This window comes from Manis javanica, chromosome 3 (assembly GCF_040802235.1).
Source record: "Manis javanica isolate MJ-LG chromosome 3, MJ_LKY, whole genome shotgun sequence".
NCBI lineage: Eukaryota > Metazoa > Chordata > Mammalia > Pholidota > Manidae > Manis > Manis javanica.
In genome coordinates, this window is record NC_133158.1 from 124,885,515 (window position 1) to 124,898,879 (window position 13,365).

General features: G+C 43.5%; 1 protein-coding gene across 1 annotated transcript; it reads right to left on the bottom strand.

The window, feature by feature from the left end:
- Positions 1 to 3,503: 3,503 nt before the first annotated feature.
- On the bottom strand, positions 3,504 to 6,101 carry SOX2 (SRY-box transcription factor 2). The gene has a single exon (XM_017641145.3). It carries the CDS (start codon positions 5,582 to 5,584, stop codon positions 4,622 to 4,624), a length of 963 nt encoding a protein of 320 aa, XP_017496634.2. The 5' UTR covers positions 5,585 to 6,101; the 3' UTR covers positions 3,504 to 4,621.
- Positions 6,102 to 13,365: the final 7,264 nt, after the last annotated feature.

A 13,365-nucleotide genomic window follows, 5' to 3' on the forward strand; every position in this document is an offset into this window, starting at 1 on the left:
CAGTTCTTTTTAATGTGAGAAAACTGGCAGCTCAAAACCCGTCAATGGAGCTCCCACAACAAAAGTTCTGAAAAGCTGAATGAACTGGGTTTGTAATTACTGCATGCTGTCCCCCACCCCTTTCAGCTTAACTCTTATTCATTCACCTTATATTATTGTCAAGAAAACCTACTCTCAAAAATAATTTCCTTACCATTTTATCTAGAGCCACGGAGGAACTTGTGACTTGGCAGAACTAGAAATTGCTCCCACCATCACACCTGGAAGTGTTAGACAACTATGTGGGGAAGGGAGTAGGAACTATTTTGTAGATCAGTTTACTCTGAGACTACTAGAAGTCAGAGAACTCAACCTACCTAGTCTTCCATTTTAAAACCCGAATTTTATTGGCAAACAGAAATGTGTACCCTTTCTAAATTCAGAGCCTGCCTGAGTCTCTGAAAAATTTTGACATCTCCACTTAGGAAAGGCAAAGGTTATAAATAAATTCCCACTTCTCTCTCCCCAAATTGCAAGGCCCTAAAAAGACCTTGCCAGACACTATGTAGAAATTAAGATAATTTATTAGGTTCTTTTTTCACCTTTAAACCAGAAACAGTAAATGAAATGTTGTAAGAGACTATAATCCACCCCACCCCACCCCCAGACCAGGAAAAAGGTTTTATGAGAAATTCAGCTTTAGAATGCCAGGGCTCTGTATTTCAATCCAAGTCATTGCTGATGGAGAAGATTCTTCTGAGATTTCCTACTCTAAGAATGTGTTGGTTCTAGAAATAAGTACAGCTATTACAACCAAATCTACTAGCAGACTAAATAATTAATTGAAGCATTGCTCTTTGACCCCGGAAAAGTCCAGTAGGGACACGTTTATAGTAATAATACCTCCGAATGAGCCCTTGTCAAATATTCATTTAGTGGTTAATGTGAGCCATTTTCCCCTGGGACCGCCTGTAATACCAGCTTCCCAGCATTGGCAAGAAACCTTGCTAATCTACCACAGCTAAGCAAAATATTCTAACGCTCTTTATTTAAAGTGTAGGAGGTGGGTATGGGGAAAGAAAAATATTGCAGAGGGGACAAATTATAATCTCTTCCTTCTGCACATTTCTATTCTGTGTATAAGGTTAGCAGACATTAAATTCACCCTCTTGACTGGAAATAATGGTTTTACTAAGCAGAATAGTGCCCAGAGGAAGGAACTGAACTCTCAACAAACTTCAGCACTGGGAGATAACCATCTCTGCACAGGTTCGTGCGTTTACCCCCTTATTGGAAATCACATTATGATTAAAATATTATATGTTCAATACTAATCTAGCCATGAAACTATACATCTTTTTGTTAATCATTTAACCCAATCAAATGAACGATGAAATAGGTATCATTTTCCTCAAATGCAGCTTATCAAAATAATTTATATTGCAAAGAAAATATTTTGGTTTCCATTTGATTAGGAGATATGGAGGGATAGGAAGGGGAATGAGAGTTCTCTTGTTTCATGCAGGGATGACAATCATTCACAACTAGTTCAAATTCCCAAAATATTGCTCTCTTCCTTATTGCAAGATATTTGAACCTGAGCATTTTGCCAAAAAGATGTTGCTTTTTTGGTCCGATCCTATGGGCTCTTTTTTTTCCTTAAAGGGAGGTTAGTGCAATGCAATTACTCTAAACCCCAATATATATTTCTAATGTATCTCTACTTTTCAAATATATAAACTCCCTATAGTTGATTGGCTGAAATTCCGGGAATATACTCCCCCCCCCACCCCCCCCAGCAAATCATTTGGATCTTTATTCAAAGTTTCTTTTATTCCTATGTGTGAGCAAGAACTGGCGAATGTGCTCATTACCACGTGAATAATCCGTATATGCATTACAATGGCTGGCCAGGCCCGGCGAAATTCTTTCAGAGTCTCTGCATTAATTAGAGGGGGAAATGCCCCGCTTAGAAACGGGAACTGGCGTAATAATTATCCTTTCCCAGTATATTACCTTAAAAATGAGGATGAAGAAGGGAATAAAAACCAATACACATCTAAAATAAAGCAATCCACATGAAATAAAAATACAGAAAGTACGAGGATATCCTCAGCTGAGCCCGGAACTAACATTAAGCAACACCTCAAGAACGAAATACTTTCTTGGAAACGAGAAGATGCAAACCAACAGGATGAGCTAATTTAGCGGCTGCAGCCGGAACTTTTTCCTCAACGGGCCTGGAAGGCGCTGCCCAGGATACCAACTTTTCCAAAGTTGCAGCAAGTTGACACAACAAGCCCCTGAAATTGTAGGACGCAAACCCACACTCTTAAGAACGCCTGAACTCTGGGTTCCTGGTCCCTTTTGATGGGAGATGAGCGAGGTTAAGTAGTAGATAAGGCAAAAAAGTCCGAGTCGCTCGTACAGATCCTCTGCCTGCGCGAAAGCGCGGGTCGGTTGTGGTGCAGAAGCATCGCTAATTCAAAGCCCATTTGCGATTCCCCAACTTTTCCGCTCCTATAGAGGGCAACTATAGTCCTTCTTTACCTTTCCTAGGGCAAAAGAAAACAACAAATCCCATCTTGTTTCCACACCCCTCCCCCCTACATTCTACTGCGTAGTAAAACATGGTTAACTGTTCAAAAGCATAAAATCTCCGAATGTGATTAGACCGGACAAAGCAAAATATCTACCTCAGAGTTGATTGCTTTCTTCTTTAATGTGGCTGTTGCCTGGCTTCTCTTTTGCTTGTTATCAGCTGCAGAGATATCCGATTTGGGGCTGCAGGCTTGGACCCGCGCTGCCAATTTAAGAAATGGAATTCGTGGAGGGAGAGAGAGGAAAAAAGAAAATAAATAACAATAATAATAATAAATAGTCGTGGTAAGCCGGGGAGTTTTGCAAGACGCTCTTTGGTTTCCCTCGCCCCTAAACAGGAAAATGTAGAGAAAGTTTATGGAGTCAAGGAACAAAGAAAGCAAACCACTTGTTTCCTCTCAGACAATAGCAGGGCCGGAGTAATCCAAACACCCACCCAGCAGACGAGCACTTTGCAAGTCTAGTTTGCAATTACTCTGATACAAGAAGTATCATTTCCCCCTATAACTATGTTTCCAAAGGGCCACTGTGCTGTGAAGAAAACGAAAACAAAACCAGCAAACTTGGTTCTGATTTGGCTCAGTACCCCATCTGCTTAAGTTACACGAAATTTTTCAGAATTGACTGTTTTCTGGCAACAAGTGGCATCAATCCGTTGAAGCTGAAGTCCCCATCTTGCTACTTAGAAAAGGAGGGGTGGATTTACAATGTATGTCTCTAGTTTCTATTTTAGAAATGACATAAGCATTTCAATTTTTCGAAAGTACGTATTCATTTAATCATTCAGCCATTTATTTGTTGCTGTTATCATTAGCACATGCTATTGGACTAGAATACCAAGGTTTTAGGTATTTTGCCTTCATGGCTGAGCACAGTATTTTTCCCAAGGAGTTATGTAAAATCAGTGTTATCCAGGTAAATAAAAGACTCAAGCATAATAATCAGTATCCATATTTCAAAAATTTATTTATCTCAAACTGTGCATAATGGAGTAAAAACTTAAGTTGAAAATGTACCTGTTATAAGGATGGTATTAGTTCAAATATATACATGGATTCTCGGCAGACTGATTCAAATAATACAGAGCCGAATCTTTAAAATACAACTACGGAAAATAAAGGGGAGAAAACCTTAAAATATCACAATCAATTTACAGAAATATTACAAACCATAAGAAAATATTTCAAACACAGTAATTTCATGTCATTCTTTTATCTGAACAAAATGGAAAGTTGGGAAACAAAAGCTATTATAAATTACCAACGATGTCAACCTGCATGGCCATTTTTGCTTTTAACAGTAAGTTAAAAAAAATTTAGTACAATCTAAAACTTTTGCCCCTTTAAAGAAGACCATGGAAATGGTTTTGCCAGTACTTAACTAAGTTTTTCCTTTTGTACAATTTATAAACAATTAAAATGTCCAAATCTGAATAATTTTCTTCCCATGTTTTGCAAACTGCCCTAAATTTCAGCTGCAGAGTCAAAATTCAGCAAGAAGCCTCTCCTTGAAAAATATTGGCAAATTCTCAGCTTATAAACAATGGACATTTTGATTGCCATGTTTATCTCGATAAATACTGTACAAAAGTTGCTTGCAAATATTAAAACATTTTTTTCGTCGCTTGGAGACTAGCTCTAAATATTATTGGTAAAGACTTTTGCAAACTTTCTGCAAAGCTCCTACCGTATCACTAGAACTTTTAAAAAGTTTTGCGTAGTTTTCTTTCCTCCAGATCTATACAAGGTCCATTCCCTAGCCCTCCCCTACCCCGGCCCTCAACCCCGGTTTTCTCTGTACAAAAATAGTCCCCCCAAAAGAAGTCCAGAATCTCTCATAAAAGTTTTCTTGTCGGCATCGCGGTTTCTGCGTGAGTGTGCATGAGACTGGTGTCCTCTTGCAGCTGTCATTTGCTTTTCTTTCTCTCTCTTTTTTTTCTTGAGCCTACCAGGTTTTTCTCCATGGTGTTTCTTACTCTCCTCCCATTTCCTTCGATTTTCTTTGAAAATTTCTCCCCCCGTTCCAGTTCACTGTCCGGCCCTCACATGTGCGAGAGGGGCAGTGTGCCGTTAATGGCGGTGCCGGGCACCGGGCCGCTCTGGTAGTGTTGGGACATGTGCAGTCTGCTGGGGGCGGCGGGCTCCGGCACCTCGGCGCCGGGGAGGTACATGCTGATCATGTCCCGGAGGTCCCCGGCCTGGCAGGGCGCCCTGGAGTGGGAGGAAGAGGTAACCACGGGGGGGCTGGAGCTGGCCTCGGACTTGACCACAGAGCCCATGGAGCCAAGCGCCATGCCAGGGGTGCCCTGCTGCGAGTAGGACATACTGTAGGTGGGCGAGCCGTTCATGTAGGTCTGAGAGCTGGTCATGGAGTTGTACTGCAAGGCGCTCACGTCGTAGCGGTGCATGGGCTGCATCTGCGCGGCGCCGTGCGCGTTGAGGCCGGGGTGCTGCGGGTAACCCAGCTGGTCCTGCATCATGCTGTAGCTGCCGTTGCTCCAGCCGTTCATGTGCGCGTAGCTGTCCATGCGCTGGTTCACGCCAGCGCCAAGGCCGGCGCCCACCCCGACCCCGCTCGCCATGCTGTTGCCGCCCGGCGCCAAGAGCCCTCCCGGCAGCGTATACTTATCCTTCTTCATGAGAGTCTTGGTTTTCCGCCGGGGCCGGTATTTATAATCCGGGTGCTCCTTCATGTGCAGCGCTCGCAGCCTCTTGGCCTCGTCGATGAATGGCCGCTTTTCCGTCTCCGACAAAAGTTTCCACTCGGCTCCCAGGCGCTTGCTGATCTCCGAGTTGTGCATCTTGGGGTTCTCCTGGGCCATCTTGCGTCGCTGCCCGCGGGACCACACCATGAAGGCGTTCATGGGCCGCTTGACGCGGTCCGGGCTGTTCTTCTGGTTGCCGCCCGCCGCCGCCGCGGTGGAGTTGCCGCCGCCGCCGCCGCCGCCCCCCGAAGTTTGCTGCGGGCCCGGCGGCTTCAGCTCCGTCTCCATCATGTTATACATGCGGGCGCTGTGCGCGGGCCCGGCCCGCCGGCGGCCGCCGACCCTCGGCCCGGCCGGGACTTTGGGGGGCCCGCGGGCGGGGGGAGAGGAGGAGGGGAGGCGGGCGGGGGTGTCGGGAGCGCGGGGCTCCGCGAGCAAAATCTGACGAAGGATAATTTGCGGGAAGAAAAGAGAGAGAGGCAAACTGGAATCTGGATCAAGAAAAAAAAAGCGCTTCCCTCCTCTTCTGGCCGATCCTGCCGCAGCCGATGATTGTTATTATTATTTTTTGGAAAGGCTTAAGCCTGGGGCTCAAACTTCTCTCCCTTTCTTTCTCTCTCCTCTTCTTTCTCTCAGTCCTAGTCTTAAAGAGGCAGCAAACTACTTTCCCCCTTTTGCAAACACTCTCTTCTCTGCCTTGACAACTCCTGATACTTTTTTGAACAAGTTAATAGACAACCATCCATGTGACGGGGGCTGTCAGGGAATAAATGGGTTTCCAGCGGCCAATCAGCGCGCTGCGGCTCCTCCACTCCAGCCCAGCCTCGCCGCCGGGTTTTGCATGAAAGGGGGCGGGGCCTGCCGCGCCGCGGGCCGCGCGGGGGAGGCCGGGGAGGAGGGGGAAGGGGAGGCGGCTCCCGCAGCCAGCCTGCCAGCCACTGAGAAACCTTTGTATCCCCTCTCGCAGCAACAGGTCACACCACACGCCTTTTCGAAGGAAGTGGGTAAACAGCCCTCAGACCGCGACTTTTTTCTTCTTTAAACTTAATATTGGTTTACTTTTTGGTGCAGGCTGCTGCAGTGGGGAAGGGGCGCGGGAAGTAGCTAAGCTGTGGGGGTGGAGCAGGGCAGAGTGGGTGGTTCAGGGCGTCTGTCCTACTAGTATTTCAGGAAACAGGCAGTGCCGGAGTTGGTGTGTCATTGTTCTCCCGCTCCCCAGCACCACCCCCGCCCGGCTCCAGCCCCGCTTAGTGCTCTCCCTAACCTAGCTCTTCGCCTGACCCTTCTGCCCTCACAGGTGCGGACGCTCGCCCGTCCCCTTCACACACTCTCCCGACAAGAAGTTGAGACGGAAAGCTCTGTTCTCAAAACCCTCCTTGTGGCCGCGCAATTTGCTGTTTCAGAAATAAATCCTGCTCAGGACTAAGCGGCCGACTTCCAGACCTTGGGCCAGGCAGGGCCTGGGTGAGCTGCCTCAGCCGCCCTCTTCTCTGCCCAACGGGCTCTCTGGCGCAGGAACCCAAGCTTGTCCCCTTACCCCCAGTCACGTCTCCCACCAGCCTGTAACCTTCGGTTGGTGCAAAGGAGGATGCTCGTCCTTTCGCCCCATTCTCCTGAGCACCCCCCAAAGGATTTCAGTTGTGCCGTTTTCAAAAGTGGGCTGAGGGAAGAAAGACACCAACAGAAGGACGCTCCGAAGAGCAGGCAACCGAGGAGCGTAATCGCAACTTCCTGGCATCCCACGGCACTGTATGCAGGGAGCGTTTGGGCCGCACTCGCAGACTCCCTCCCACGCAGAGTTCCCAGCACTCGAGGAGAACCAGGCCTGGCATTTCCTCAGCGACTCACACCGTAGTGGCCGCATTGCCGGGGCTGCCTGAGTCTGGGGCCACGCTGGGAGGGGGCTTCCAGGCCTGGAGGCGGATGTGGTGCCCGCCAGGCACAGGTGCAAGCAGCGCAGGCTGGAAGAAGGCGGCCAGAACTGGGAAAGCGGGGAGCCCAGCAAGGCCGGAGCTGTAGGAGGATGGGATGGGGGCGGGGGTAGGGGCTCAGGAATCCTGCCCGCCCAGGACCTAAGAGGGTAATTTTAGCCGCTCTCCCATTGTCCCGACGTAAAGATTTCAATAGGTAGGCGCTCAATGCGGAGAGCAATGGCACCACGTCCGTTACAAATAGGTAGTTTTGTTTCTCTTGTTGTCGCTACAAGGAGTCAAACAAAGCCCCGTCTAAGTTTCCTTCCACTCTCTTGTTGGGATCTTTGTGGCTAAAATGCACTTGACTACAAAGGGGGTGGGGGTGTGGAGGAAAAAAGCCCTGATGCCATTTCTTTTTTATAAAGGGCTTAAACCATCAGGGTTGCTTATTTTCTTTCTTCTGTAACACTCTCTCCGCCTGCTCCTCCCCCGATCTACCCTTACTCACCCTAAGAAAATGTACTGAATAGTATATCTGTCGACCACGTTCCATTTACTATCTTTACAAAACTTTGCATTGTTTTGTTCTTACCAACCTTGTTCCCATAACCCCCACTCCAACTTCTCCAATTATTGCCAGGATTTTCTCTCTTGACAAACTCACGATAAGTATGCTTACTGGAAACGAAAAGTTGAGAAAAAGAATCCTGCAGACTTTTCTTAATAAATTATTATTTCACATTACTTCCCCTCCCCCCGCAGTTTCTCTTGGGTTTGTAGTTGTTTTAGTTCTTCCGAACCCCCGTAGGATGAGACTGACGTTCTCGGGACACACAAATATACAGTATTCTTCAAAATAAAGCAATGCCTTCTGTTTATTGAAGGTGTAATATTCAGCTAAACACGGACATGGAGATGAGAAAAGGTTGAGAATTTCTGGAGAAGACGAGGCGGCCAAGGGCTTTTCAGCGCGTCTCGTTTCAGGGATGTGGCTGGTGCGCCCCCTACTGGTGGATTCACTTTTCCAAGACTACTGCTTACCTTTAAAGAAGGTATTTGGAAATAATTTTTAAAAAATTGAGGGGGATGGGAGGAAAATCAAACTAATTACACTTAATCTAAACCAAAGAAAAGTTAACATGTCATATAAACTATGGAACCAAATTATTAGAATCCGACTCAATTTGCTTAACTTAGAAATGTACATATAACCTCGAGATAAGTGGGAGGTTAAACCACAGGAAAAAATAGGTACAAATTATGAGATTCAACATATGAATGAATTGTGATTGTCCAGACGCCACGAAGGGCAGACGAAGCATTCACTTTATGATTGTGTATGTATTGGTCTGCTCTTAGTAGCATTATTCCGAAAACCATAAAAACAAACTTATGGATAATTAAATTTGAAGGAAAAAACCAAGGGGTTGGTGTGAATAATGGTGGCGTGATTTATTGAAATAAATATTAACGAATGATTATAGAAGCAAGTGTTCTTAATCTTTTTCTGTCTCTGTCTCTCTCTCTCTGAAGGGGTAGTAAGAAGAGGCACAATTTTTTCCTTAGGATGATATATAAAAGCTTTTATATATTCTCAAATGCATGTGTTTGTGCCTGAACTCTATAATAATGCATTTAAGAGGTTAAAGGGGCTGGCTAGGTCTTTTGTTAATTGCTTTTATCATATAAATAAGCTATGGAAATACATTGCAATTGTGTTATCATTGGTTGCATTTATTTACAGCTTTATTTTAATTAAGCCTGCTGTACTTATGAAGGCAATAAACTAACCGTGGCTGGTGTTTATGCATAATAATGTACTATGAAAATAAGATTAAAGAAGATGGTGATAGCAGAAACAATTTTCTCATTAGATTTTTTAGAACATATGCATTAAAAAAAAATCAGATCACCATCCACTCTGTTTCAATACAGCACAGTCACTGCCCCTTAAATATAATAATAACTATAACAATCACAAGAGATGATAGAGGCAGCATTGTTTTAGGTTTGTAACAGACTGCTACAGTACTAATAACAATACACCATTGACTACTAGAGAGTCAAAATAAGACTTGGAAAAGGGTGCTTCATCCTCCAAGAATTTAAAATGTTGCCATTGGCACAATTTATGAAAATTAAAAGTGCTTAATCTAAAGGGAGTGTAACATTTCCCTTCCATGGGCAGCAAAAAGTTGCACACTTTTAGAGCAAGATTAGAAATTAATAAAAATGCATAACTCCTGGGATATTCTGATTTTGTTTTGTTCTACTATAGGCCCTAGCCAAAAATCCTTAACTAAATGTAACTCAGTTTTACTTAAAAACATTTTTCATTGATATTTCTCTCCTAAATTCCCCTCATCTCTCCTCAAGTTTGATATCTGAAGCCAACTAACAATTTTGTGGAGATAGAGACTGCAGACTTATTTTTTCTTCCTAGTGGCAAATAGAGGTTTAACTTGCAGTAATTAGGTGAGAACTAGCCAAGCATCTTACTATTATGATGCTTGTTAAAAAACGCTTCTTTTCTGCATCTGCATTTGAGTGTGTTCCCCCCCTCTCTTAATCTTCTTATGGAAATGAAGGCAAACGGCAGGGAACCTGCAGTCTTGGAGAATGTCCTTGTTAACTGGAATTTCTCAGCATTGCTAATTAGCAGAGTTTGACGACCACCAGTATTGGGGGGGAAAGCTCTGTTTAACCACTCACAAACCGTTCTGAGGAAGAGAAGACTAATTTTATTTTGTAATTAAAATCTGAAAAGGGCCCTATTTGACAGTTAGGGCTATGAGAGTTTTATCTCCCCGTGAAATAATTACTGCCTTGATAACTCAATTTTCTGGAAAATGTCAACTGTGGGCTCCAAAAGTTTTAATTTCATTACGTAAGGAAAGAGAGTGAGAGAAAAAAAGAAAATGTAAAGAAAGGCTTTCTAATTCTGGAACTGGTTAAATATATTAGGAGACAGATTTGGCTAAATGAAGGTGTTTTGTTTTGTTTTTTTCCTTCCTTTTTCGTCATGTTTTCCCCAAATCCTAACCTTGAAACCATCTCCACTGAAGGCAAACATGGCATGGTCATACTGTGGTGGAAGAGATCACACCAGTAGTGTGTTCAGTAAGAAGCAAGGAAAACTAAAAAGAGAAGTATGGCAACCCAAGAAAAGTTCTTAATTTTATAAGCCCAAAATAAAATAAAATTCCAAGGTTTAGGACAAGGCTGGTGCAATCTGTGGTAAGATGAGATTTTATTGTTTGTTCCCCTAACACAAGAAAACTGAGAATTACATGGTAAGGAAACTGGTAAAAGCCAATTACAAAAATGGCTCCTTCTCCCCTCCAAATCGCAAAAAAGAAAACCCTCAATCACTCCAAATTGGAGCATGCCACAAGACTTCCAGAATGATTCTCCAAGATTTGTGAAACAAACACCGATAAATGAAAGTAAACAAAGGTATTTGAGGATTTCTTTTCCTTAAAAAAGTATCACATATTTTCCAGAAATAATCAATAAGAAATAAGCTGGGAAAAGTAAGGGTCTTGAAAGTGAGAGCAAAGATTAGAGTAGAATTGCACTGTTACCAACTTCATTTGCTTTAGCCTGTGAAGGATCCCTCACAGGAAAGCCTACAGGGGATAGTACAATTTTTATAAAGCAGTTTTCAAAATGATAGAAACTCTTGCATCTACCTTTCTTCTACTTTCTTCCTATTACCAAACTTGTCGGATTTTGGAAGTTTGGAAGATTATTGACAGGAACTATAATAAATGTTTCTAGATGATTCAAAGAACAAGTGAATACCTCTATCTCTTTTTATTTACTAAGGTATAGATAAACACTTGGATGCATGGTAGATTGGCAATTTAAAATTGCTTAATCATATTTTTCTCTTGTCTGTTCCTTCAGCACCTTGCCTTTGATTTCCAGAAGTGGTATTACAAGCAACAAATGAATAAGGGGATGACAAATGCCATTTCAGTTCAGACCCAATTTCACCAAATAATTTCACTCAAGAGCTGTAAGGACCCTTGAAACCTAAGGAATGCAGAGCAGCTCTGCATTCAGCTCCTTCTTATACTCATTCTCTTACAGCTAACTCCCACTGATGAAATAAATACATTTAAAAAAAGAATTCAATAGTTGGAAAACTATATTTTCCCCCTTACTTCAGATTATAGCAACAAAAGTGACATATAATCACTTGTGTATGTCTTCAGAGCTATATATAATGATCATCACATTGCTTATAGTATTACATATATAAGTAGATCCTTCATATATTCCTGCTCAAATATTTTTTGGAAAAAGGGACTTACAGTTCACAATTTCATTTCTGTTTCTGAATTATCAGGCAATTTCAACATGAAATTCTGTCTCTGTACTGCAGTTGTTCAGGGAAAAATGCAGCGTGCCCACTAAATGATATAATTATTTCAAATAAGAATTCCCTTAAAAAAAAACTGAGAATTTAAAGAGCTGCCACCAGTGGCTTTCAGTGGCATTGAAAAAAAATGACCGTATGATTTTGATTTTAAAAATTAGGAGAAGCAAATGAAAAACAAAACTAAAAAGCCGACAAACAGATTATCAGGAACTGCAAGTGGTCCGGGAAACCCATGGGCCCTTTCCCACTTCTAAATCATTGCTTGGGAGTCTAAATACATATCTCTCTGACTGACCACACTATCTTGGACAATTAATCACAGCACAGGAACAGGGCTTCTTTAGAATCCTAAATTTCCAGTGGCTAGGATTGTTACCCTCATTTTAGGATAAATGTGATTAAAATTCTCCAAATGTGATTATTTCATTTAGTTGTGACCATAACTTTTGTGGGAAAAACAAGCGTAAACCTTCCTTATGGTTTCCTTAGACCATATTAAATGACACATGAATGACACAGCGGTGCAGGCCAGGCTACACACTCATCGCACCGGTAATCCACCAAAAAGGGAGAACGTCTTTACCTCAGCCTGGCCCCTTCCAAGCTCAGAAATGGGATTTAGTCTTCTTTCTTCTGGAAATATCATGGTGCATACTGCTCCTGTGTTACCTGCAAATCCCCTTTCCAGAAGTACAGTCGGACAGAATACATACTCACAAAAAGTGACAAAACCCAACTACTTCAGGGGGCAGAGGTGTTTGGCATCCCAAAATGCAAGCAGAGGAAAGAAATTAGATCTGCTTAACGTGTGCAGAGGGGCAGGAATACTACCAAATGAAAAGGAAGAAAGTCTTTCACCTGTTTGTTTGCATGACAAGAAGCTGAAAGCAAACCACTGAAAAAAAATTACCCCACAATCACCATCAGCCCTAAACAAAACTATTACCCACTTTTTCTCAAAGATTTGCAGCTGCATCTAGCCCTGGAAAGTATTCTGAATCAAACTGTACAACCATCTTGGGCAGGCTAACATCCTCAAGGCCTCCCATTGATATCTGGAGCCCTCTCCCGAAAGCTCTTCTGGACTCAAAAGAAATGTCTGAGAAGTCTGCCTTCGCAGAGGACCACTTCTGCTCATGCCCTGGAGCCCGCCTTTCAGCCTCGGCTCAGATGGAGTTAGGCCTCCAAACTCATCCCAGTGGAATTCTTAGATCACTAGCCTGATCATCTTTAAAGTCGCCTTCGGAGCTGGGGCTTTGACTTTTATCTTCTCCTCACCCTTCTTCCCTTTTTGTAGGCTCCCCCCACTCTTTTTCCCCCGCCCCTCCCCCCTCCTTAATTTGAAGATCATTGACACGATAGGCTGTAATGAGTCCTTCAGAAACTGTTATGATCTACAGTGACAATCTCTGTACCTAATTCGCAGATTATTGACAAGCACCATGGGCTCAATGGTGTCAAGTTGTACTTGTGGTTTGAACACCCTTCAGCAACCCACACAGCAGCAGCTGGGCCCTGGATTAGGATCCACAGTGTGGCAGTGCTTATCTGCAGGTTGGTGGGTGGAGAAATGAGTACCTGACTATACCTCAGCTCCTGCAGCACGGCTGGGCTTTCTCGCTGGTGCCTTCATTTGTCTTAGGGTTTGATCAAAGGAAGTAAAGGATCCTCAGAGTTTAAAAACAAAGTAAAGGAGCAAACAAAGGAGGGCTCCTTGAATCTCAGTCTTAATAATCAGTCATTTTCTCCACTCCCAAATAGCTACCAAATTGTAAGCCACA

What these genes read in the sequence shown, in the direction of transcription:
- SOX2 (XM_017641145.3), bottom strand. Translation starts at nt 5,584, where the DNA reads ATGTATAACATGATGGAGACGGAGCTGAAGCCGCCGGGCCCGCAGCAA.